The sequence below is a fragment of the Amia ocellicauda genome, chromosome 17 (genome assembly GCF_036373705.1).
Source record: "Amia ocellicauda isolate fAmiCal2 chromosome 17, fAmiCal2.hap1, whole genome shotgun sequence".
Lineage (NCBI taxonomy): Eukaryota > Metazoa > Chordata > Actinopteri > Amiiformes > Amiidae > Amia > Amia ocellicauda.
This window is the reverse complement of record NC_089866.1, coordinates 28,658,168-28,685,711: the sequence shown is the minus strand read 5'-3', so window position 1 is coordinate 28,685,711 and position 27,544 is coordinate 28,658,168. Positions and strand designations below refer to the sequence as shown.

General features: G+C 40.9%; 2 protein-coding genes across 4 annotated transcripts in view; both read right to left on the bottom strand.

The window, feature by feature from the left end:
- Nucleotides 1–20,629, bottom strand: part of LOC136712311 (rab5 GDP/GTP exchange factor) — a 26,055-nt gene extending 5,426 nt beyond the window's left edge. Inside the window, exons 1-3 of one of the 2 annotated variants that reach the window (XM_066688808.1) lie at nt 20,516–20,629; nt 4,614–4,778; nt 512–654 (exon numbers count right to left, since the gene is read on the bottom strand). In XM_066688808.1, the coding sequence (XP_066544905.1) occupies nt 512–654; nt 4,614–4,768 (298 nt within the window). In that variant the 5' untranslated portion in view covers nt 4,769–4,778; nt 20,516–20,629. Of the gene's footprint in view, nt 1–511; nt 655–4,613; nt 4,779–6,944; nt 7,031–20,515 lie in introns of those variants that run through there. The other variant, XM_066688807.1, reaches the window with a different exon arrangement.
- LOC136712312 (uncharacterized) lies at nt 17,863–27,544 on the bottom strand. 2 transcript variants are annotated; one of them, XM_066688810.1, is made up of 2 exons: nt 27,311–27,544; nt 17,863–26,751 (listed from the first exon to the last, which is right to left on the bottom strand). In XM_066688810.1, the coding sequence occupies exon 2, from the start codon at nt 21,809–21,811 to the stop codon at nt 20,858–20,860; it is 954 nt and encodes a 317-aa protein (XP_066544907.1). In that variant the 5' UTR covers nt 21,812–26,751; nt 27,311–27,544; the 3' UTR covers nt 17,863–20,857. The 2 variants fall into 2 exon arrangements, with proteins under 2 accessions (XP_066544907.1, XP_066544906.1); XM_066688809.1 differs by having other exon boundaries at nt 21,814–26,751.

The window sequence follows — 27,544 nt, the reverse complement described above, 5'->3', positions numbered from 1 at the left end:
GCTCAAACTGGGGCTATAATTACAACAAGGATGACTTTGGCCCTGAGTATAGTAATTCCCAAAATGCTTCATCCCAGGTTTTCTAAACATATAAAATGTAAGAAACTGTGTAATATGTCATAACTGGTTCAGCACCTAGGTCACTGTATTGTTGTAACTTCAAAGGATGCAATTCCTTTAATGGAAATCATAATAGCAGTGGATCAGATAATGATCATCGATAGTCATCACTTCCTAAAACAAATATTATGTGGTTTATTTTTCTTTCAGCAGTACGTTTTTTATTTAATTAACCTGTGCTGTGTGTTTCGGCTTTTAGGGTCTAGTATCACTAAGGAGCCCTAAATATTAATATGAGTACTGTTTTTTTTGTTGTTTTTTTAAGACTACAAGAAAATGACCTGAACTATGAGTAGAAACACAGTCCATTTTGTTGAGCAGTATAAAGTTTTCCTAAATTGTGGATCAGTTACATAGTGAAATGTGGAGGTGGTACAGGGCAATATCTCACCTTTCTTTGGGGGGGAAGGGGAGGAGCCCCAGAACAACCGCCTCATGGTGTTGACCCGACGGCCCTTTTCCGTATTTTTCTTCTCCTCGAACTTGGAAAAGGTGAGGGGCGCCCCCCCTGCTGGGCTGGGGCAGGAGCTGGGGCTGAGTGGACAGCAACAGGAATGTGACATTAACACAGAATTCTCTCTCTCTCACTCACACTCATGTATAAAATGAAAAGATTATGAAAAAAGGACAAACACTTGGAGATTAATCTTAATACAATATGGCCCTTTTAAAAACAAAGTTACTAAGTTGAACCAGTTAAAGCCAGCTACGATGGCTTGAGACAACTAAAAAACACATGAATGTTTTAAGAAAATGTGAGGTCAGATTATATGGAAGCATATAGAGGACTTAATTCAAATGATAATATAAAATGGAACATAATTATGCAATCTCACAATTGCATAATCATTCTCCATTTATGTACCCCTTATTTGGGACAAAATGCAAATGCAATAATGACATTTGCATTTCCATATACTAGTACACACATTGGCAGACAGTATTAAAATGTAAATGTAACAGCCAATTTCAATAGTATTTTCAAAAATATGAATATAAACCCCACTTTATGGTGGACTTTATTCACATGATAATGTATGTGAGAAAATAGAAAAACAGCACCCCTCTTTGCAAATACATGTCCTAGCTCTTACGCCGTTTTCTGGACAAAATGGAAATGCAAATGTCAAATGCTATTGTAAACGCATAGTCAAAGACTGCTATTTTAAACGCATGATCAACCCCATTTCAAGATGGTCTTTATTAAATTAATAATTCTATTGTGAAATGAGAGAAACAGTGCCCCTCTTTGCAAATGCATGTCATACCTCTTACGCCGTTTTCCGGACAATATGTAAATTCAATGTCAAACGCTATTGCAAATACATGATCGTGCTCTACCGACCTCTAACCTTCGACCTCTGAATCTCTGAGCCTCTGAACACACCCACAGGACTGAAGCGCTGCTATTGGTCAGCGGTCCCTGTTTATTATCTCTGCTCTGTGGTCTGTGTGCATGAAAGAAGCGCTCGATTTCAAGTATTGATGCAGACCCAGCAGATGCTCCTGCTTAATGTTACTCTCACTTCATTTATTTACCATAAATCTGAATAAATACGATGACACTATTGACAGTAAACACTTTAAAGGGAAGATGCCGTTATCCAGGGTGACTACACCAGACAGTATAAAATATAAAGTATAAAATAAACTCATTACCGTGGCTCAGTGCCATATAATAGGTGCAATTAATGTGAGTTAAGCTCTATGTTTGCACAGTATTTAATTCTGAAGTCAAAAGTGATTTGGCACAAGGGCTGATATTTGTGTAGCAACGTAATGTGTGTTAGCTGGGTAGACTAGGTCATGATCGATATAAGAAATTAGCCAACAGGACCTACTCTATACAGTGCACATCCACTTCTAATTTTACTTTCCTTTAAAGTGTTTACAGTCAATAGTGTCATCATATGTATTCAGATTTATTTTAAATAAATAAAGCGAGAGTAACATTAAACAGGAGCGTCTGATTTCCGGGTGTGTATCAATATTTGAAATCAAACGCTTCTCTTGCGCACACAGACCACAGAGCAGAGAACAGCGAACAGACACCGCTGACCTATGGCAGCGCTTCAGTCCTGTGTGGGCATGTCCAGAGGTTGAAGGTTAGGGGTCTGCAGAGCACGATCATTTAATTGCAATAGCGTTTGACATTGCATTTACATTTTGTCCGGAAAATGGCGTAAGAGGTATGACATTAATTGCAAAGAGGGGAGCTGTTCCTCTTATTTCATAATTGCATTATTAACAGAATAGAGTCCACCTTGAAGCGGGGTTGATCATGCATTTGTAATAGCAGTCTTTGACCATGCGTTTACAATAGGATTTGACATTTGCATTTCCAGTTTGTCCAGAAAACGGCGTAAGAGCTAGGACATGTATTTGCCAAGAGGGGTGCTGTTTTTCTATTTTCTCAAATACATTATCATGTGAATAAAGTACACCATAAAGCGGGTGAAGTTTTTGAAAATGTAATTGCAATTGGCTTTTGCTTTTACATTTTAATATTGTCTGCGAATGTGCGTACTAGAATATGGAAATGCAAATGCAAATGGGATTATTGTCCCAAATAATGTGTGCATAACTGGAAAATGATTATGCAATTGTGGGATTGCATAATGACGTTCCATTTTGCATTGTCATTTGAATTAAGTCCTCTATATGCTTCCATAAGATTAAGTTATCACTTCACCTTTTGTAATAATGTAACAGTCCATAACAGAAAGACTCAACAGGAAGGTCTCTCTGCTGATTCAGCCACATAACCCGATGCGAGAATGTGCAAAGTGTTAGGATTGACAACATTTACAGCATATTATATGAAAACCATCGTATTTAGTACACAAACTCTCCGTTCCTTGACTTGCAATGCAGTGAACATGTATTGGGAGTCAGATTAAATTGAATGATGACCTTTTAAAGGCCAGTTGTAACAGTTAAATAATTAATGTTGAAATCCACTGATCCTAAAGTGAAATCACTATTGTAAGAAAAACATACCACTAGAATTTTATGGGAATATGCAGAGCTATTCCACTAGAATACTACCTATATATTGCAGTAGTGGTATGTTGTTGTTTTTTAACTTATGTCTAAGGGATGTCCTGAAGCAAAAATAAAGCTTTGATAGAAGGATACCAAAACAGGGCCTACATTCCACTGTTTGCAAGAAGTGTGAGATTAAAAAAACAACAGATTTTAAGACCTTCCCATCAGTCAGCTCTGATAACTGCACCCTATGTGGCAGGAAGTGCAGCTGTGGCCCAGAGATAAAATCAAGAAGTGGTATGCAAGTGGGAGGGGCAGAGGTCTGTTATTTCAGGGGGTGATAAGGCAGGGTTTTCCACAAAATATTGTTATATATCACTAGTGTAGCTTCGTTTGTTTAAGACAAGCGGCTCTCACATTTCTCAGCAATATTCACATCCTGCTCCTTAAGGTTAAAGGTTAAGGGCCTGATTTTACAAAATTGGTGGAGAGTGATGGCAGTTATTACAGCTTATTTTCTCAATTAGAATGTTTTGCGTAAAGCCCCTATGAAATATCTTCAATTAAACAATCTGCTAAATATAATAAAATAAACTCAAAATGCAGCCACATGAGTATCCATAGACAATTAGGCTCTTAATGCAATCCTGTTAAAGAAGTTAGATAGCATCCCTGTCAGGGCTAGAGATATACCAGTCGCCAAATCATGACAGTTTAACTGCTTGGTGTTGGCTGCCCTGTACCATGCAGAATTTAGAAATATGCCAAGGTTGTAGAATTTGAATATATTAGAGAAATTCATAATATGAGACTTCTGCTTTCAACAGAGTTAAGTTTGGATTGTCTCTTTAATCTTTATTACTCTTCGTATTCTATAAAATAAAAAAGACTAGTAGTTTTTCCAATGTGTTCTCCATGGAATACGCACACATTTACGATTGTTTTACCTGATTGTTCTGCAGTAGTATTCTGCACTCCTTTACTGTAGTCCTTTTGTCAAACAATCCCTAAAAGCAGGAAGGAATGTCTAGCTGACAGGGGCATTCCTATTAATATTTAATCTGTAATGATTTTCAGTATTGGGCTGGTGACCTTATTGCCTGCTGCTTGTAATTCAGACACACTAGGCTTGTTCCAAAGAGTTCCCTGTGAATGGGTTTCTACACAGTGCCTTAACAAGAAACTCTGGTTATTTTTACGTTCTAGGAATCAGTTGTTTAATAATAACTATAATTGTCTATTGTCTAGTGTTTTTCCAAACTCAATCATCAACCATTGAAGTACAGCATCCCATGAAGCAGTGTGGCTGCCATTCTGCACCGACAACTCAACAAGCACAGCAAATCGTGCAGAGCAGTAAGAAATGACTAGGCCATTTCATGCTCAAAACTTGTACATCAGGAGCTCCACTGAACAACTCGTCTAAAAAGGCTGGTTTTGCCATCTAACAGGAAAAGCTGCATTGCTGATGGTTTAAAGCTGGATGAGGAAAGGTGACATCTTACCCATATTCTTGTCTGTCAGGCTGCGTGCTGCGGGTGCGAACACGCCAGCACTTGGAACAGTAGCCCTGCCATGCGGGGTTGCCATAGTAACCGCAGCCATCTTTGCACAGCAGTTCTGACTGATCCACGTGAATGCCTCTTTGCTCAGCCCACATTCTTTTGTACCTGGAATGATTAAGAACACATGACTGTCAGCAGGAGACAACCTCAGAGCCCTTAATGTCAAAACAACACCGAATAGCTGGCTGAACCCACTGGTTTGAAATGGCAGCTGCCACAGTATGAACATGACTGCAATAAATGCTAAGCATGGAGCAAAAACACTGCTATATGTTTATACTAATTTGAATAGTTTGATCACTACGATAAGATCCAATCCAATTACTTGTTTAATGTTTACGTATATGCTGGGTATTCAAATGTAGTGTTTGTCTGTATCTGTCTGCAGGGGGTACATTTTGTACAGACACAGATAGGGAGATATGAACACCCACATGCATATACATTCACTTATAAACCAAGAAGTTGAGAAAAAGAGAGAGAGAGAAAGAGACTTTGACTTTTAATCCCCTTTATATATTTACATAAATAGTTTTCATAATTAATCATCAAAACAATCCAAATTAAAACATGAATAAAAAACAAACTAAAAGCACAACAACAATCATATCCAATATAAAAACTGAACCCACTACTCTGTTAAAACCTCCAGATCATCACATTAAAAAAGTTAAATCTCCCTCCTTATCTAGGCATACTCTACACACTCACACACCACTGGTTGGTGAAAGCACCCAGGTCATTAATTAACCTGTAATACACACATCAGAGATGTACCTCCTCAGTAAAAACAGTGGCTTTGTCAACCCTTGTCCTACAGAAACAGAAAATTAATCAGACACACTTATGCCCTAGTTGACCAGAAGTATTTCTGGCCCAAAAAATACCAGAGAGAACAAGTCTGTGTACAGAAATAACAGGCCCCACCCACCATAATCCAGGTAACAGAGAGACAAAATATATTTCCAATGTACTAATTAAAAAATAATTTGTAACAGGATTTCCCCCAATTTGTACCTCTCCTCTAGACCTTGAACTAGTGATATGTTTGTGGACAAACTGATATCTGACTCTTTTAAAATAAAATCCAGATACAGCTGGACAAGCTGGACATTTCATATATATATATATATATATATATATATATATATATATATATATATATTTTTTTAAATCAATTCAAATTTCCCAACTCCTAGAAGCAGGCGTGTGGAGTGGCAGTTAGGGCTAGGTACTTTACCAAGACTGCAACAAAAATCAGCTGTATAAATTATGTCTGAAAATAAAATAAAGAGATATCTGGACAAGGCTGTCTGCTAAGGAATATATTATTACTATTATTAATCATCATCATTATCATCATTAGAAATGTATACCACCATCAGGTGGCAGTAAACTATAAACCAACTATAAAAAAAGTATTTATATAGCATAGCCTAGTATAATAAATTACTCAATATCGTCAGCACCAAAATATAACATACATAAATTAAGGCTTCTGTGTATTTACTTGTTATTAATTTTCAAACTTTTAAAAATTAAAAATCTATTTGATATTATTAATATTTATTATTACAATATATATTTTGTATCTGTCAGCGCCACACAACTTGTTTTCAATTTGAAATCTCAATGTAGTTCTCGGGTAAAAAGAGTCGGGTAATTATTATTTATATATATATATATATATATATATATATATATATATTTGTATTATTATTGTGGGATGTAACTTAAGACACTATCTCTATATACTATTGAATTAGTAGCCTACAAAGAAAGGAAAACATATATTTTAAAGAATTCATACATGATAATTATTCAACAAAGTAGGCTATCGTTCAACCACATCCAGGGCTAAAAAATGTACTACCACCAGCGTCCAGAGTAAGACGGTGGGGAACTCCGCAGCAAAACATCTAATTTCATTTGAACGCCACACAACTAGCTGTTTTTAATGACTTTCTTTTTACAGTGGGACTACAGCTGTTTAAACCAGGATGACTTTTGTTAATTTACTAAAGTTCAGTAACTGCGACTTTCTTGCTTCCAGACAAGCAGCACAGATGTCAAACCTAGTTTCAGGAAGCAACACAATCTTTGACATTTTTGATTCCACCCCCCGCCCCTCTGAAAAGGACCCAACTATTTGATGTGATGCCATAAGAACCAGGACACCCAGCAATTAACAGACCCACAACGGAAAAGAAACCAATTCGCAATATTTAAATACATGAAACATAATTGATTAGATGAATAGAAAGAGGTTACCCGTTTCAGTCTGTTTACCTCTCCGTCCCCTTAACCCGGAAGAGCTCAATCAGGAAGGTCAAACTCGTCAGACTACATTCCTGAAAAAATATTTAATAGATGCCTCTTTCCATGTGTATTTGTATTTTCAGTTTGCATATGTATGTTTTATCTACCATGCTTTATGTTTTTAGAAATAAATTATTCGTATTGTTTTTATAACTTGTAGAAATAGAATTGCTGTTATCAAACACACAGAACAATAATTATTTTATTATTTTATTTTTACTGTTTAAGAAATTAAAGTTAAATGATTATATCGATAAATGTAACTGATACGTCAACATAATATCAAACATTTTAAGCATTGTCCCAGTAGTGTATTTTATATTGGCATAATTAGTATTGTTGGCATTAAAAAAAAAAGTCCTTGCAATATAAACCCTGAATATCAAACATTATTAAATAGAAATACAAAAGCATAGGTTGTTCATGCTTTGTCTGTCTTTCATTCCCATTTTTAAGAAATTACTTAAAAACTACTTAAAATGGATGAGAACAAAAATGTTAATGTTTTAAAGCCCTTAAATGACAATTTAAAGCTGTTTCCATGCCTATACAAATGGAAAATCGATGGATTGGTTTGATTCTCCCTAAAACCAACACAATGCTGGTGCCAGCCCTGAACTTTCCATGGGAACCTCTTCAGAAGTCTAGAGCTGCAGTTCTGGTTTCTGACCAGCAGGCTGCAGCATCTCCCGCTGTGCAGCCAGGTTGTTTTGCCTGCCCTGCCACCCCTACTCTGTCTGCTACGGGCCACAAGTGTCTCTTTGATTCAAAGAAATAACAAGAGTATTAAGGGCCTTCAGAATGTGAGAGCAGAGCCCTTACTGGAACACACACACAAAAATCTCCCCTTGCCCTGACACCCTGGCTTTGACTGGGCCTGCCTTCACACTAAACATTCTGTTGTTTCTCATCGCATGCTGCCGAGGAGCAGCTGCATGTTTTATCCATTTCTATCCATCAACTGCCCCCGAACTCCCCCCCCCACCCACCCCAACACTCACACACACACACTTCTCCTCATTCTGTTTCTCTTCACCCTCCATTCTGTGGCATTTGACAGCTTGCCATTTCTGCACTGGAGGTCTTTTCATGAAAGGCACCTGTCAGGAAGGCGGGGGGGTGTAAAGGGGGGAGCAGGCGATTGATTTAACTGCTGCACCCAAAAGTGGAATGACTTGTAGGGATGGGGAGGGGTGGTGAGAAATGGGGGGGGCAGGAGGGTGGTGGGGTTCTGTGTTTTCCTATTCATCTTCCAAATGTCTCACTTATCCCAGCAATGGCTCCATTCAGGGGCTAACTGCATATTTGGACAGTGAACGCAGTCAATGGAACTCTTGCCAGTGTGTGATGATTTCTTCAGTTCTACTGGACAATTCTGGTTTATTGGTGCAAGTGATGTTTTTCTAAGAAGGTTAGCAGTAAACCACAAGAGACCTGGTTTAGCAACAAGCTGACAAAACCCTGGCTGACTCCAGCCCACCCAGCCCTGGCAGCACTGTTTAGGCCAGATTGGAACTAGCACTGTCTGGACTATACGCTGAGTATAGACTTCTACTGCTTAAGACACTGTAAACCCTCAAAAGCTGACACTTTTTTAAGACTGATCTGTAATTGTACTACACAAATAACTCTATTAGGGTGTAAAACAATATTACATGGCAAGGGGTGACTGACTGGGTATAAAACTGTAGTTTTTGAAATCTGAGGATTAGCTGGGGGAGGGGAAACAAACCAACAGATTTATCTGCTCATCATAAGGATTGATTGGAAACATTTTTACTTAGTACACTATAATACCTGTATTCAACTAATTTACATAAATCATGACTAAAAGTATAAGGCAAGTGGACTTCATTCAGTTATATAACCACAGTCTTCTGTTCACATGATCTCACAATCCACCCAGCCCTGCTCATTCATATTGGATGTTTCTATATGTCCAGGGTACTTACACTTATACAAGGTTCCTTTCTCTGTCAAGAGCAGACGCACTTTGTCCATTCCCCTCAACCATTGTGTGTTATCTGTACTATTGCGAACATACATTGAACTCTCTCGACACTCCCCAGCCCTCCGGAATGAACTGAGAACATTAGTCTTTCACAGCACACAGCTGTAGGCATGCTGACAACAAAAAATAAAAAGCACATGCTCCTCTACCTCTATTAGAGGACACCAATCAAATCTTAAGGAAAATAATCTACAAAACAAAGTCTGCTATTGGCTCAATTGGTGTTAGTTTCATTATGATGTGAATATGATGATGGTATACACCGACATACATTATGACCACCTGCCTAATATTGTGTAGGTCCCCCTTTTGCCACCAAAACAGCCCTGACCCGTCAAGGCATGGACTCCACTAGACCTCTGAAGGTGTGCTGTGGTATCTGGCACCAAGATGTTAGCAGCAGATCCTGTAAGTCCTGTAAGTTGCGAGGTGGGGCCTCCATGGATCGGACTTGTTTGTCCAGCACATCCCACAGATGCTCGATTGGATTGAGATCTGGGGAATTTGGAGACCAAGTCAACACCATGAACTCGTGATTCATCAGACCAGGCCACCTTCTTCCTTTGCTCCGTGGTCCAGTTCTGATGTGCCCATTGTAGATGCTTTCGGCAGCGGACAGGGGTCAGCATGGGCACCCTGACTGGTCTGCGGCTACGCAGCCCTATACGCAACAAACTGCGATGCACTGTGTCTTCTGACACCTTTCTATCAGAACCAGCATTAACTTTTTCAGCAATTTGAGCTACAGTAGCTCGTCTGTTGGATTGGACCACACGGGCCAGCCTTCGCTCCCCACGTGCATCAGTCAACCTTGGCCGCCCATGACCCTGTCGCTGGTTCACCACTTTTCCTTCCTTGGACCACTTTTGATAGGTACTGACCACTGCAGACCGGGAACACCCCACAAGAGCTGCAGTTTTGGAGATGCTCTGACCCAGTCATCTAGCATCACAATTTGGCCCTTGTCAAAGTCGCTCAAATCCTGATGCTTGCCCATTTTTCATGCTTCTAACAAATCAACTTTGAGGACAAAATGTTCACTTGCTGCCTAATATATCCCACCCACTGACAGGTACCATGATAACGAGATTATCAGTGTTATTCACTTGATAGAGAGTAGATGTACTTTATACCATCACCAAAGGAATGCAAAGCAAATAACTTAACTGAAACATTGTATCAGTGATCTGGATAACCTTTAACAAATCGAGCCTCACCTGTGTTGCAAATGGAAAAATAAAATCTGTAAATCTGTATCTGTCACTTAGAATGGAGGAAAGTTAAAAAAATGAAGGTGTGCCAGTATAGACAAAAGGATGGTTTGCATGTATCACTTTTCAACAGTTTAAGAGAGTGAGATAGATAGATAAATAGAAACAATATTCATTGCTGTACTATAGCTGAATAAACAGACAGGCCTACACATATAGTGTAAACCAGTGGTTTTTGTTCCAACCGAGTTCTCAGTTACTTAGTTGAATCTTAATAGAACTAACAATCTGTTTAGATTTGACTTTTTAGAAGTTGGTTCTTTATTCAATTCTATACTAAAGTTAAACCCCCTACTGTGGGGACTGTGCACGAATGATTTCCTAATTGAATGACTAGTGCTTACATAAGACAGGTCAGTGGAAAAATGTACAAAAACACTACGATAATTTGAAAAAATGTTGTTTTATTCTGGGGAGCAATTTTTGGAAGTCAAAATACACATGGTTTTCCCCAATTTCTTGTCTTAAATTGCTTTGTGAGCTTTCCGAGGTCTGCATTCTAATAATTAAAAATTAAAAGTCCCCAAAAACATTCCTTGTCTTTTTGATAGGAGAAAGGGTCCTCTTAAAATGTACAGTAGTTTCATGCTGGGGAGTTGTGTAACTGGGAATATATACCCAAATTAGTTTACCCTATTTTTCCATTTAGTCATTAAATAAGTCTTATTAGCGTTCTGAGGCATACTTTCCACTAATTTAAAAATCAATAATTCTCTTTTATACCTACATTTCAGTTCAATACAGCTCTACACAGTCTTTTCAACTTCAAGCTAACCTTCTTCTTGTCTAGTTTGTGGTCTGGGGGATCAGCTACATACTTTCATGGGAATGTAACTTGAATCTACCTTTCTACCTTGTAGAGGTAGAGGCAGAGGAAGAGGACCCCCAATGCAATTTAAGACACAAACTTGTGGCATTGAGAACACCTGTATTTAAAGTTCGAAAAATAGCTCCCCAGCATAGAACTACTGTAGGTTTAGACCCTTACTACTAACAAAGGGAGCAATAATGGTTTTGGGGAAATTATTTTAAATAATAGAAAACCAGCCTGGAAACGCTCACAAAGATATTGAGGACAAGAAAATTGGGGGAAACCAGTTTGGGTGTGAATTTCCACTTCCACAAATTGCTCCCCAGCATAACACTATTTTACCTCAAAAGGTGACTCTTTCTACTCTCAGTAGGACGTAAAATTATCGTGTTGACATTTTTTTAAATAGTAGAAAGCAAACCTCAGAACACTAACATCTCTCATTAATAGACCAAGTAGAGGCATAGGTATTTCCAGTATCGATTTACTTCATTTATTTGAAGGGACTTGCTGTATATAAATCATAATATTGTGCATTTCCCCCTGACAACTAGAATATAGAGGGTGGTGTAGTCAGGATCCAGTAGTGGGTGCTCTCTCAAACAAACACCACCCACAGGATACAAGTACTTTTTGAAGAAACTGTACAGAATGATGAAAGTATGTGCAATATGAACGAAACTATTTGTGACTTGTCCATGTGTCGGCAAATCAGGAGTAGAAAGGAACTCAGTTTTACAAGGAACTTTGCATGAAAAGAAAAAACAGGGAAAGGAAAAATTTAATTGGACTAGTTTTTTGTGTCAAAGTGTAACCTTGTGTTGTAACCCTATACAACACAAGCAACCTCATCACCCCATCAGTCTGACGCAGAGCAACCAGGATGTATAGTGGGGACTAATTAATACAAAGGTGGGCAACTCCAGTCCTTAAAATAGCCAGATTCTGTCAGCCAATCAGGATGCAGACATTTACCAAGCCAACTATTCTAGACTACCTGTGAAAGGGATTACACGAATATGAAACACAGCAGTAGAACACTAATGGGTTTCCAACAGGCACTATGAGTAGCTGATATGGCAATGGCCTGGTGTGTAATATAGGTTTAGCTGTATAAATGAAATGGTATCAGAAGGAAATAAACCCCAAAGCTGAACTGATAGGTAAGACTGACAGTTTACAAAGGTAGATGTGTTTGTTTTCTTATAGTTTGACCATGGTGATATCAAGCTTTAACTTTGCTTTACCATGGTTTATCTATCTGTATTGCTTGATTGTGATTGCACTGAGACTTTTGGTGTGCCTTGATTGTGGGAAATGATTGTGTCATATCTGCATTTACCGAAGGAAAGAAACTAAAAGGAAAATTAAAGTAATTTTGTGAGAAGAGAAGTAAAAAGAGCCTAGCCTATCCAATGCCAAGTAGTATGCATTCCAACAGGAAAACCATAACAAACCAATTCCGTTGCACTCCATAAAACAATTATTGATATACACTCACCTAAAGGATTATTAGGAACACCATACTAATACTGTGTTTGACCCCCTTTCGCCTTCAGAACTGCCTTAATTCTACGTGGCATTGATTCAACAAGGTGCTGAAAGCATTCTTTAGAAATGTTGGCCCATATTGATAGGATAGCATCTTGCAGTTGATGGAGATTTGTGGGATGCACATCCAGGGCACGAAGCTCCCGTTCCACCACATCCCAAAGATGCTCTATTGGGTTGAGATCTGGTGACAGTGGGGGCCAGTTTATTACAGTGAACTCATTGTCATGTTCAAGAAACCAATTTGAAATGATTCGACCTTTGTGACATGGTGCATTATCCTGCTGGAAGTAGCCATCAGAGGATGGGTACATGGTGGTCAAAAAGGGATGGACATGGTCAGAAACAATGCTCAGGTAGGCCGTGGCATTTAAACGATGCCCAATTGGCACTAAGGGGCCTAAAGTGTGCCAAGAAAACATCCCCCACACCATTACACCACCACCACCAGCCTGCACAGTGGTAACAAGGCATGATGGATCCATGTTCTCATTCTGTTTACGCCAAATTCTGACTCTACCATCTGAATGTCTCAACCGAAATCGAGACTCATCAGACCAGGCAACATTTTTCCAGTCTTCAACTGTCCAATTTTGGTGAGCTTGTGCAAATTGTAGCCTCTTTTTCCTATTTGTAGTGGAGATGAGTGGTACCCGGTGGGGTCTTCTGCTGTTGTAGCCCATCCGCCTCAAGGTTGTACGTGTTGTGGCTTCACAAATGCTTTGCTGCATACCTCGGTTGTAACGAGTGGTTATTTCAGTCAAAGTTGCTCTTCTATCAGCTTGAATCAGTCGGCCCATTCTCCTCTGACCTCTAGCATCAACAAGGCATTTTCGCCCACAGGACTGCCGCATACTGGATGTTTTTCCCCTTTTCACACCATTCTTTGTAAACCCTAGAAATGGTTGTGCGTGAAAATCCCAGTAACTGAGCAGATTGTGAAATACTCAGACCGGCCCGTCTGGCACCAACAACCATGCCACGCTCAAAATTGCTTAAATCACCTTTCTTTCCCATTCAGACATTCAGTTTGGAGTTCAGGAGATTGTCTTGACCAGGACCACACCCCTAAATGCATTGAAGCAACTGCCATGTGATTGGTTGGTTAGATAATTGCATTAATGAGAAATTGAACAGGTGTTCCTAATAATCCTTTAGGTGAGTGTATATATAGCAAAAAATGTATGGCAAATGCATGAACTATTAAACAATCAAGCATTGAAAGCAATATACACTCACCTAAAGGATTATTAGGAACACCTGTTCAATTTCTCATTAATGCAATTATCTAACCAACCAATCACATGGCAGTTGCTTCAATGCATTTAGGGGTGTGGTCCTGGTCAAGACAATCTCCTGAACTCCAAACTGAATGTCTGAATGGGAAAGAAAGGTGATTTAAGCAATTTTGAGCGTGGCATGGTTGTTGGTGCCAGACGGGCCGGTCTGAGTATTTCACAATCTGCTCAGTTACTGGGATTTTCACGCACAACCATTTCTAGGGTTTACAAAGAATGGTGTGAAAAGGGGAAAAACATCCAGTATGCGGCAGTCCTGTGGGCGAAAATGCCTTGTTGATGCTAGAGGTCAGAGGAGAATGGGCCGACTGATTCAAGCTGATAGAAGAGCAACTTTGACTGAAATAACCACTCGTTACAACCGAGGTATGCAGCAAAGCATTTGTGAAGCCACAACACGTACAACCTTGAGGCGGATGGGCTACAACAGCAGAAGACCCCACCGGGTACCACTCATCTCCACTACAAATAGGAAAAAGAGGCTACAATTTGCACAAGCTCACCAAAATTGGACAGTTGAAGACTGGAAAAATGTTGCCTGGTCTGATGAGTCTTGATTTCTGTTGAGACATTCAGATGGTAGAGTCAGAATTTGGCGTAAACAGAATGAGAACATGGATCCATCATGCCTTGTTACCACTGTGCAGGCTGGTGGTGGTGGTGTAATGGTGTGGGGGATGTTTTCTTGGCACACTTTAGGCCCCTTAGTGCCAATTGGGCATCGTTTAAATGCCACGGCCTACCTGAGCATTGTTTCTGACCATGTCCATCCCTTTATGACCACCATGTACCCATCCTCTGATGGCTACTTCCAGCAGGATAATGCACCATGTCACAAAGGTCGAATCATTTCAAATTGGTTTCTTGAACATGACAATGAGTTCACTGTACTAAACTGGCCCCCACAGTCACCAGATCTCAACCCAATAGAGCATCTTTGGGATGTGGTGGAACGGGAGCTTCGTGCCCTGGATGTGCATCCCACAAATCTCCATCAACTGCAAGATGCTATCCTATCAATATGGGCCAACATTTCTAAAGAATGCTTTCAGCACCTTGTTGAATCAATGCCACGTAGAATTAAGGCAGTTCTGAAGGCGAAAGGGGGTGAAACACAGTATTAGTATGGTGTTCCTAATAATCCTTTAGGTGAGTGTATATATATTGTGTAATATTCCCAGAAGTTCCCATTGAAGCATCCTCATAATCAATTTAAGTGAATAGTATCACATTTATAAGGGACACTATGGTGGCTATGGATGTGTATAAGTGTAACTGCATATTCCTTGCTGGTCATGTCCTGCATAACTAGGTGATACACTGGGAAAAAGTGCATTGCAGTAACCCAAAACGTATTTAACTCACTTTATTGTATTGATAGATCAATGCACCAGGCACAGTGTATGTGTGTTGCTGAATTGGCACTCTGCACCGAAATGACAGGAGCTGCATTTAGGTCGCTAACAACAGTGGTGGGGGAGTGTTCCTACATCCCCGGCACAAGGCTGAGAGTGGGGGCCACAGCCACGGTGAACAGAGGCCTTGTGTGTGGGGAGGATGATCTGGGTTGGAATAAGCATTGCTCATCCTCCACACACAGAGAAGCTTCTTGTCTGTGATCCTCTCTCATCTAATTCAGCGGCAGCCAGGCAAGAGGAATCAGGAATATAGCCAAAACAATAAATAAATAAGTAAACCGGAAAAACCTCTCCAAAAAAAGTTGGAGGAAGTGAGCAGGGCTGGCATTTCATTATCTGGTCACTTAGTGTTTGCTCCTGTGCTACATGGAAACCAGTCATGCCTTCAAAGGTCTGTTTCTGTGAGACATATATAACAAAGGAGAAATGACAAACGTTTCTAATTTCAGTCATCATTCAGAGTCATATCTCAACAGCTAGCGATGTTGAACTGTCATGGGTCCAAACTAGTGTGGCTACCTATGTTACCATTACAGACATCAGCGCTTTGCAACCCTGGCCGCAGAGAAACTCAGGAAGCTTTAGTCATTGGATAAGGATCATGTCAATCTTGAATAATTAAGCCAATGATTGGACCAGCTATGTAATGGATAGCTTGATTGGAATGAAAACCAGGATGCCCTGTCACTCTCCAAGACCAGCATTTTACTTCTGTATTCCATCAACACTTGCTATTCACTGTTGTCCAAAATGTCTTGGGACTATACGTGGCAATCAGTGTAATCTTCTAAAAAACCACACATCACATAGGGCCACTGATATTGACTGCCGATGAAGGGAGACTTTTTATTACTTTTGCTAATATAGTGTATAGTGTAGGATTTTTTGTGGAATCACCAACCAGGGTTGGACACCCCTGCCCTAAGTACTATATCAAATCAAAATTACAAACTAATCATGGTTTATGTTATTTTATTTGCAATTTTTTCTGCTCATAAATAAAAGCCTGCTTCGGTACAAGTTTATGAGTTGTGATTTGTGAATGAGGTCAAAGTTTTTATTTTGTCTTTGTATACTGTTTGCACATTTATTAAAACACCTCAGAATCTGTCATGTATTGAAGTTTCACATACAGTAATACCCATTGATAGCAGAAATTATTGATTTTTACAATATCACGAGACAATGAAAATCCATGTTTGACATTAGTATTTGGATTTTTTCTATGGTTAGTTATCTTCTGTTACTAGCACATTCTACAACATTTTTCTAGATGGAAAAGCAGCTCTAGGTTTGGACCATGATTAAAATTATCGTTATTTTCTCTGAATGCCCACACATTTGATGATTTCAGACTAAGAGCTTGATTTTTCTCATAATGTGTTATTCAAAATTGCATATGTGTAACACGAAATAACACTTCAGGAGTGTACAACCGGTGTGAGTGATCGTCATTGTTTCTACAGGTTTGGCTTTACTCGCTTGACTGAGGGAATGACAGTCTAGCGCCAGGTCCAGACTACCGAACCAGCCTCCCGTAACTTACGGAGAATAAGCCAAGGAGCAGTTGGGAGGGCTGGGGAGGTGGTGGGATGTGAAGCTACAATGCACATGCTCAATGTATGAACACCACTGAGGAAACAGGGTTTATGGGGGTAATAAAAGTATTGTGGACACCTCATTTGGAAATATGCAAATTTGCATTAATCATTGTTTTATGCCCTGCATAACTGGAAGTATTATGGTTTTCCGTTCTATTAACTGGACTCTCCTAACAGTGGCTCCAAACATTTTACATCAGCTTTGCATTTTCTACAATGTACTTAGCTGTACTTGCCCACCTGGCCCACCGATACTGCCAGGAATGGCTGCACACTCCCCTCCCAGCAATAAGATGCTGCTGAAAGACAGGATATCCCTAAATAGGAGCTCCTATTAATGCTATCTTGACTCTATCCTGTCTACCACAGCAGACCCTTGTAGCTCCAACACCCTCAGCGATAAGATCAGGGCAGAGATGCATAACAGGAAAGCTAGATTATTCTAAAATGTTGCTATTAATTCTGACCCCAGGATGACGGTTTAGTTTAACCTGCAGTCTGTCCATCCTGGTACCTCCTCATTGTTTAGCAGTGGATGACACACTCATAGTTATTTATATCAACAAACCATGCATGTTTTTACTTACAATAAAGTCACAAAACAACAAAGGGCGTGTTGGCTGTTTGTTCCCATTTGTTTGCAATTGGAGTTGACTGGAAGCCAAGGAGTTTATGCATTACTGACAGGCAAGGGGGTGGTGGGGCTTCAATGAGTCTGAAAGCTTGTATTCTTCAGCTCCTTTCAGCTGAAAGATGCATTATTTAAGACTCCTACACATTAACTGCAGAATACTATGAAATTCTAATATTAACAAAAATAACCCATTAACTTATGAGACCATGTGTTACAAAGCCCCCAATCCCCCAGTTTTCATAGTACCTTACACGAAAGGCTAAACATTAACCAAGTTTAACATAACAAATTTTAATGTACAAATTTAGATAAGGTTCAAAATTAGCTTCAGCCACATTATCTAGTGTGGAAATTCAGAACTGCACAGTTTCTGCACAATTTCAGCTGTTGGGCATATGCAAAACAAAGAATGCTGATAATATGAAATTCTGCCATTCCAGAATGAATCTGTACATATGAAACTGGTAAAGTATGAAGAGGTGTTTAGGCAGACCATGAACTGCTTATTAAAAAAAATTGAACACATGAAAAAGACACAATCAGAATGATTTTTACAAGGGGCAAGATTATGCACTTGCAAAGGGGTTGTTAAAGTATTTTTTCTGTAACCAGATCACTTCACTTATATTTCAAGAAGCACAGAAAGTGGAAATCTGCCACATTTTATATAAACCCTTTGAAAGGGGCATAATAAGTGAACAGAGTGACATTTTCCAACATAATTTACTTTCTTATATCAAATTCACATTGAAATCTTAACACCAATATTGTTACAGCTTTCTCACCTGCTACCTCTGAGACATATTACAACCGTTCATTACATATAGAAAGGAGGTAATACATCTGAAACATTCAGACCATTAAGACACATATTATACAGAAGTCAAGCATGCTTTATACTGTGAAAGACTATGAAGGGCAGTTCAATTCAAAATTAACGGAAAAAAGAAATCATATACCAAAATGGATATATCATAGAGCCAAAAAAAGAAATCATATACCAAAGTGGATATATCACATAATAGAAAAAATAATTAATATACCAAAGGGGATATATCATATAGCAGAAAAACAAAAAATCATATACCAAAATGTATATATCATATGGCACAAAAATATAAATCACATACCAAAGTCGATATTTCACATAGAAGAAAAAACAATTCGTATACCAATGTGGATATATCATATACCAGAAAAAAAAATCTCACTCTGCAAAAAAATATATACCAAAGTGACATGGTGGAGATGTTGGGTGACCAGTTCGATAGAGATGAGATTTGGCTTGTCATACACAGGCAATAGAGCGAATGAGGGAGAAATCAATGCAAGCGTTTACAAGCATGAGATGATCAATATCACTGAGTGTACATATATGTATATTAATGTATATTACAGTTTTTAAAGTATTGGTACTGTATTTGTTATTTATGATGTATTAATAACTAAAATTATATACATAAAAAATGTAATTTGGTGGTGACCAATGTGATGCTGTTCAAGTTTATAACAAACGGAGGCAGCATCACATTGACAAAACATATCGGCTAAAAATCAAAATCAAGGCAAGCCAATAAGAGTAGTGAAACCAATCTAGTTTCATTTTTTAAATAGATATATATTTCCCTGTGTTTAACGGTATCAGAGTAGAACGAATAATTATAATAATTAATAAAGCTTTGACGCATCTGGTCTGTATTAGACTAGCGTGTCAGTATCATAGCTCAGGGACTGGCCCTACCCCACAGAAATAAACACATTTATGCACTAAATGTCCGATCATCCATCTTATTCACTGCGAGATTTTGTGTCCGCCACCTTGGGCAATAATGACCCTTCTTCTGAGAACACCAACAAGATAAAAGCATAGCATATTAATAATAAACTACAGCATACAATAAAACATAGCGAGCAACGTATACACTAGCCTCAGAGTGTACACTTGTAAACTTTAATGTAGGCTTTATGAATGGTATCTTGATTAATGCCTGATCGATATCTCCTCAGCCTCCTCGCACACTTGCTCCCTCGTTCCCTTCCCTTGTGGGGCGGAGGTACTACGGTGGCCATCTTAAGGGGTGTCCCAAACCTTTAGGGAGCGAGTGAAGGAGCCTAATCGAGCTGTTTGCACCCTTCAATGCTCCCTTCTACGGAGTGTAAAAAAGAGTGCGCTTTTGCGGAAGTGTTGAAGCGCTGAAGTCCCAGAACTCTGAGTTAAAGGCGGAGTCAAGACAACTGGAAAAATATAGCAGCGGCGGGTGCATACATGTGATGTTAGCTAGACAGTTGTAGAAATTGTTAAATTATGTATAAAGGAAATAATACATAGATAAAATAAAATGATTATATAATCATGATTTAAATATACGATTAGAAAGTTAAACCAAAAAATGTTTTGGAGTAGTAGTTTAAAACTAGGAGGTGATATTAACGAACAGTGTATTTCAAAATTATTCTTATTCTTATTCTGTCTCCCGCTTGCGTGGCTCTGCATGAATAGACAGATAGCTAAACACTAAGGATTAATATTGCAAGACTTGAATGAAGACCCAGGCGCTGAAGTAAAGTTCGGGATGTTTACTTGAATGTCCTGAGTAACATGTGCATTCTCACAACACTGGATCCTATTATTTTGTGAACTGCAATGACAAATATAGAAACAATATTCTCAATTAAACGCCATACATCGGTTGTACAAAATGCTAATACCGGTAAGTTACAATGTACAACTTAAAGACATTACCTTTAAAAAAATGTATGATTACTAAATCACGTTGCATCAAACAGTTTAACTACATTCAATAACTATGCAACCCATGTAACAATGAGGTCAGCTGCTTATCTACACAGCATAACTAAATAAACAATGGAATTACAAAATATGAACAGAACCCGCAGCTAACTGATAATATAAACAATATTACTTACAAGCAAAGCTTCTCCAGGGTTTAACACGAGCAGATTGAAGAAGATTGCAAAGACAAGTTGAAAGGATGCTTTCTCTATTATTTTTCTGTGTAAAATGGCCGACTGCACTTTGACCTTGCAATGTGACCAAAGGCAACCAATCAGAATTGTTTTAGAACTAAGCAAGAGTACAGCAGGTTGCAACAAGTAATTGTCAAAAGGGACCACTAGGTGGTGGTACCCCTGAAATAGATATCCTTTCATGACACTCCCCGCCTGGTATTGAACACAATACCACCTTTATTAAAGTATAAAATGTATGAAAACATATGAACAACTATACCTGCAGTGACCATTAAAGGCTTAAGAAGACATAAGAACAACTACTTCTGTAATAGGTCTGAAAAAGGTTTTTACAGTACCACTCTTGGTGACCTTAAGTTCAAGTTTCCCGACCTTTCCATCGGTGTCGGGAGTGGCTTTAATGACGAGTGCCATAGGCCACTGGTTTCTCTTTGACTGGTTGTCTCTCAGCAGAACTAAGTCTCCTTCCTTGATATTGGGCTGGCTGTCCTGCCACTTACTGCGACTCTCAAGTGTAGAGAGGTACTCTCGCTTCCACCTTGTCCAAAAGATGTTAGCCAGATGCTGGACCCTCTTCCACTGCTGGCAGTGCAAGTCTGCATTATCATGAGGAGGAGTACAGATCTTCTTTGTCAAGATCATGGCTGGAGTCAGGAGGAAGGGTAACTCCCCATCGGTGGAGATGGGTGTGAGAGGTCTTGCATTGATAATTGCAGTCACTTCTGCCATGAGAGTAGAGAGCACCTCATGAGTGAGACATGAAGGGCTGATCTGTGAGAGCATGAAGTCTAGGATCTGTCTTGAAACTCCGATCATCCTTTCCCACACTCCTCCCATGTGTGAGGAGTGAGGTGGGTTGAAGATCCACATGCATCCTTCTTCACTGAGGTAGCGTTGCATACTGGGTTCATTGGTGTCTTCTAGTAGTATTTGTAACTCCTTACAGGCCCCTTTGATGTTTGTACCGCAGTCTGAGCGGATTAGCTTTGGAGGCCCATGTATCGCAAAGAAACGTCGGAGTGCATTGATGAAGCTGGAAGTGTTCATTGCCTCAATAAGCTCGATGTGAACAGCATGCACACTGAGACATGTGAAGAGCACTGCCCACCTTTTACTGTTTGCATCGCCACCCCTGGTGCGGCAAGTTGATATGTTCCAGGGGCCAAACACATCCAGACCAACGTTGGTGAAAGGTGGTTCTGTGCTTAGTCGATCTCGGGGTAGGTCCGCCATCTTCTGCTATGCCATTCTCCCACGAAGCTTGTTGCAGGTGATGCACTTACGTAGGTTACTAATAACACACTTCCTGGCTCCAACTATCCATATCTCACCTGAACGGAGGGTGCCTTCAGTCAGGACACTGCCCTGGTGCATAACTCTCTCGTGGTAGTATCTTGTAAGTAGAGTGGCAACGTGAGTACAGCCAGGAATTATGAGGGGGCGTTTTTCTCTGCCATGTCAAGTTCAGCATGCAGAAGTCTACCACCTATCCTCAGGAGCCCTTCACTGTCCAACACCAGGTCAAGCTTCCTCAGTGGGCTGGTTTTGGGAATGTATTTTCCTTTCTTCAGGCAGGAGATCTCCATCCTGTATGCTTCCTCTGGTACACACTGAATGACAGCATCTCTAGCTAGCGACAAAGCATCAGGTGTTGGAGGCTTTGAACAGTGATGCCACCCATTGCACTCTTCTTTTTGCTTCACTGTGGCAGACTTAAAAGACTGAGCAATGTGGATTAGGGATGCTATTGCTTTTATGAGACATTTCCATGTGGAGAATCTTTCGAAGCGATGAGAGTCAAGGCTACTGTGTGAGTCGCTGCATGTAGTGGTGTGGACTCTTACTTCTATGTCAACCTCAGGGTCAATGAGGTCGTATGTGTTTTTCTCTGTAGTGTCCGTCTCCCCAGAATGCAATAGGAAAGCGGGACCAGAGAGCCTACTGGTGTCTGAGAGATGAGCTGCGGACAGGTTGGTTGCAACATAAAGCCACTGCCGCGGGTGAGAAAACGTCCTGATACGCTGCACCCGATTACTGACATATACGTAAAACCTCCTGGTTTCATTATGGATGTACCGCAGCACCACTTTGCTGTCAGTGTAGAACTCCAGGGCATCGGGTTGAATATCCAACTCACTCACAATCAGCTCTGCAATTTCTACTGCTAGGACAGCAGCACCTAGCTCGAACCTGGGAATGGTGTGAACTGACAGGGGGGTTAACTTTGCTTTCCCCATGATGAAACCAACATGGCATGTACCATGTACATCTATCACCTTGAGATACGCCACAGCTGCAATGGCTTTGATGGAGGCATCTGAGAAGACATGAATCTCTCTACGTCGAGCATTGCAAAGTGAGGTTGCAGTGTAGGCACGAGAGGTCTCAAACTGTGCAAGGTCCTGAAGTGAATTCTTCCAGGTGTTCCATTCTGCTTCTCTCTCAGGTGGAAGCAAAGCATCCCAGTCAACTGTGCCATGGGTGAGTTCTCTCCGAAGGAGTTTCCCTTGTATAGTAATGGGGGCTACTAGACCTAAGGGATCAAACAAACTATTCACTGTTGCTAGGATGCCTCTGCGTGTGAATGATTTCTCATTGTGGGCAACACGGAATGTGAAAGTGTCATTCTTAAGGTCCCATGCCAGCCCGAGACTACGCTGAACAGGGAGTCAACATCTAGATCAATATCTTTCAAGTCCTTTGCGTAGTCTGTTGAGGGAAATGCTTGCATAACAGCGGGACTGATTGAAGCTACTTTATGGAGCCTCAGGTTTGAGATGGCAAGCATATCTTGGGCTGTTTTGATCAAGTTGATGGCTTCGGGAGCAGAGGAGAGTGACTTTAGTCCGTCATCAACATAGAAGTCCCTCACATCTGTTCCAAACTCAGCCTTTCCATGCAGAGCTGCTCTCCTGAGCCCGTAGATAGCAACCGCAGCAGAGGGGATATTGCCAAATACGTGAACTTTCATCCTGTATTCAGTCACATCTCTGGTGGTGTCGTTGTCTCTGAACCACAGGAAGCGGAGGAAGTTTCTGTGATCTTCCCTGACGATGAAGCTGTGGAACATCTGTTCTATATCACTTGTGTTGGCCACTTGCTCTCGACGAAAGCGCATCAAGACTCCTACCAGGCTGTTATTTAGTTCAGGTCCTGTCAGCAGCACATCATTGAGCAATATGCCAAGATGTTGAGCGCTGGAATCAAAAACGACCCTTATCTGGCCTGGCTTACGTGGGTGATACACTCCAAATGTGGGTAGGTACCAACATTCTTCTCCATCTCGCAGTGCTGGAGCCAGCTCGGAATTATCTTGATCGAAGATTCTTTGCATAAAACTTATGAAGTGGTCCTTCATTTCAGGTCTTCTCTCCAGTGAGCGGCAGAGAGAAGCAAAACGACTCATGTCTTGCCCTCTGTTGTTAGGGATGTGTGACCTTGGCATCCAAAATGGAAGGGGAGCCACCCAACTGTTTGCATCGTTAATGAACATTTTCTTGTCCATTAGCTGAATAAACAGTCTGTCCTCAATAGATAGGGCAACCTTGTTGTCATCCTCTGTCTTTTCGAATATGGTTCTTTCAAGTGAGCAGCCTTCTAAGGTAGGAGCTGGTCTGTGTAAAATGTGAGAGGTTTGAGGAGAGATTGAGTAGAGTGGAGTGTTCTTCTTTACTGGCTTCTCTTTCAGTAGAAGGTGATTCTCGCAAGGGCTGAAGTAAGAAGGGCGGCCATTCTCCAGAACATGAGTCCGGTAAGCATTGACTGCTGTAGGCTTGTGTGCTGAGCCTAGACAGACCTCACCTACAACTACCCAGCCAAGGTCGAGTCTTTGGGCTTAAGGAGCATTCTGGGGTCCATTTCGCTGTTCTCTCACTTTATGGACCTGGAGGACGTCACAGCCAAGCAGATGGAGAATCTGAGTGTCTGGGTCGAGTGGCGGGATGAGGTGAGCGATAGATTTGAGATGAGGGTGGTGACTGGCAGCCTCTGGTGTTGGTATTTCTGACCTATCATCTGGCATGTCATTGCACTCAATAAGTGTGGCGGGAAGCACAGTGCAGCTTCCATCTAAAGGCTGAGTGATGAAGTCAGTAGCCCTTCTCCCAGACCTCTCAGTAACTCCAGCACGTTCGTAGAGTGTAAGGAGAGTCTGCACTTTTGAGGTTGAAAAGATCAAAGAACTCGGACCGTGCGAGTGATCCATTACTCTGGTCATCGAGTATTGCATAAATCCTCACTGACCTGTTGGGTTGACTTTTAGGGTGCACTTTGATGAGGCAAATTTTTTAACAGGAACGGGAGCTTTCACCTTCTCTGCAAACCTCAGTGCACTTGGAGTTAATGGCTAGTAATGATTCACTTCTCTCCTCCCCGCCATGCTTTGTGTCCGTGCCATCTACTATCCATGGTGCTGGTCCTGGATGAAGGGCTTCAATGTGTCCACTGCTGTCACACTCTTTGCACTGAACAGCTACTTTACAGTCCTTCGCCATGTGGTTGCTTGATGAACAGCATCTGAAGCATATCCCATTTTCTTTAACAAACATCTTGCGCTCCTCCAGTGTCTTGGCTCTGAACCCTCAGCAATGCTTGAGGGGGTGAGGCTTTCTGTGAATAGGACACTGTCTGTCGACACTTGACTTGTTGTTAGGGGTCTCTGCAGTACTAGAGGTAAAGGTGGAAGTGACCTCTGTTTTGTGTGCGGAAACAAGGCTTTTAGGGTGTCCATACCTTTGCACTGCGCCGTCATGTTTCACTGTAGCAGCACTGGGTGAGCTGAGCGTGAAGCTGGGGTCGTTACGTGTGTAGGCCTCTCTGCTTACAAAATTGATGAAGAAAGAAAATGGAGGAAAATTAACTTGGTGCTGAAGTTTGTATTGACTGCCTTGAGCAATCCATCTCTCTTGTAGCCCATATGGTAACTTCTCCACTATGGGTTTCACGCCCCGAGCAGTGTCAAGGTATGAGAGTCCAGGTAAGTAGACCTCTAGTTTTGCTGACTCCACCTCTCTCAACAGGTCACCGAGCTCTCTGAGTTTTATAGGGTCTCTGTTGCTGACCTTGGGAAAGTTCTCCAGCTTGTCAAATAGAGTTTTTTCAATGATTTCGGGTGAGCCATAACACTCCTCCAGACGTAACCATGCCTTCTTAAGTCCAGCAGTAGGGTCGCTGATGTGGACGACTCTGATCCTCTTTATGTGCTCTGACGACTGGGGGCCTAACCACTTAGTCATAAGATCGAGTTCTTCACTGGGGGTAAGCTGGAGTCCATCTATGGTGTTATTGAAGGAAGATTTCCATGCCCAGTAGCTCTCAGGGCGGTTGTCGAATTTGGTGAACCCGGAATGTACAAGCTCGCGACGAGCCAGGTATCTTGCTATGTCGTTTATGCCGCTGTAGTCAGGAGCAGGTAACTGCGGCACCTCCATCCTAACGCTGACCTGTCTTGAGTGCTGAGGAGCTGTGCGGATGAGTGGTGAAGTCATGATGGGCGGTTGACTGGTTCTCACCGTGCACTCTGTTATGGCTGGCTGGTACATCATTATGGACTGGAGCAGTGTTCTGTCTGTTGACACCAGTGTCAGTTGGATGCTACACTGGGTGGTGCACAGTATGAGAATCGTAGCATGAGTGAGGAGATGGGGTGAAGCGCTCGAGTTGAAGCAGAGATGGCTGACTGGTGTGCATTGCAGAATGACTGTTGACATAATGGATTGTCCTCTTCTCGTTTGATTCACGAGGGATAGATGCAATGTCTTTGCTGCATTCTCCGTCATCCAATTCTGCTGCTGCAGATTCCAGGAACTCTGCTTCGGCAAGGGCGGCTGCATATTCTTTTTCTTGCTGCAATGTAGCTAGAGCTGCTTCTGTGCGTGCCTCCTCTACAGCCAATTGAGATTTCAATTGTGCTTTCAATTGGGCCTTCTCAACCATGAGTTCAGTCTCTCTTAAGAAAGGAAGAACGTGCACGCACTACTTCAGCTCTGGCACGTGCCTTGGCAGCTGTCATACTTGCAGAGGATTTGCTGGAGCTCTTTGAAGAGCTACTTGCAACTGACCTGGTCGTATATGTTTTAGCTGGTGAAGCCATGGCTGTCTGCTGCATCTCTGTGTTAGATTGAGCTGTCTGTTCTTCCGTGTGTGCTTTGCTGTCCATCCTGTGTGCTGTAAACCTAGGGGGCGTGAAGATGAAGGATGATAGCAAACGGAGACAGTAACTTGTTATTCCAGAACTACTGCATAAACCTGCCGTGACTTTGCTTTTCACTATTGTCTCCCGCATGCGTGGCTCTGCATGAATAGACAGATAGCTAAACACTAAGGATTAATATTGCAAGACTTGAATGAAGACCCAGGCGCTGAAGTAAAGTTCGGGATGTTTACTTGAATGTCCTGAGTAACATGTACATTCTCACAACACTGGATCCTATTATTTTGTGAACTGCAATGACAAATATAGAAACAATATTCTCAATTAAACGCCATACATCGGTTGTACAAAATGCTAATACCGGTAAGTATACAATGTACAACTTAAAGACATTACCTTTAAAAAAATGTATGATTACTAAATCACGTTGCATCAAACAGTTTAACTACATTCAATAACTATGCAACCCATGTAACAATGAGGTCAGCTGCTTATCTACACAGCATAACTAAATAAACAATGGAATTACAAAATATGAACAGAACCCGCAGCTAACTGATAATATAAACAATATTACTTACAAGCAAAGCTTCTCCAGGGTTTAACACGAGCAGATTGAAGAAGATTGCAAAGACAAGTTGAAAGGATGCTTTCTCTATTATTTTTCTGTGTAAAATGGCCGACTGCACTTTGACCTTGCAATGTGACCAAAGGCAACCAATCAGAATTGTTTTAGAACTAAGCAAGAGTACAGCAGGTTGCAACAAGTAATTGTCAAAAGGGACCACTAGGTGGTGGTACCCCTTAAATAGATA

What these genes read in the sequence shown, in the direction of transcription:
- LOC136712312 (XM_066688809.1), bottom strand. Translation starts at nt 26,409, where the DNA reads ATGCAGCCGCCCTTGCCGAAGCAGAGTTCCTGGAATCTGCAGCAGCAG.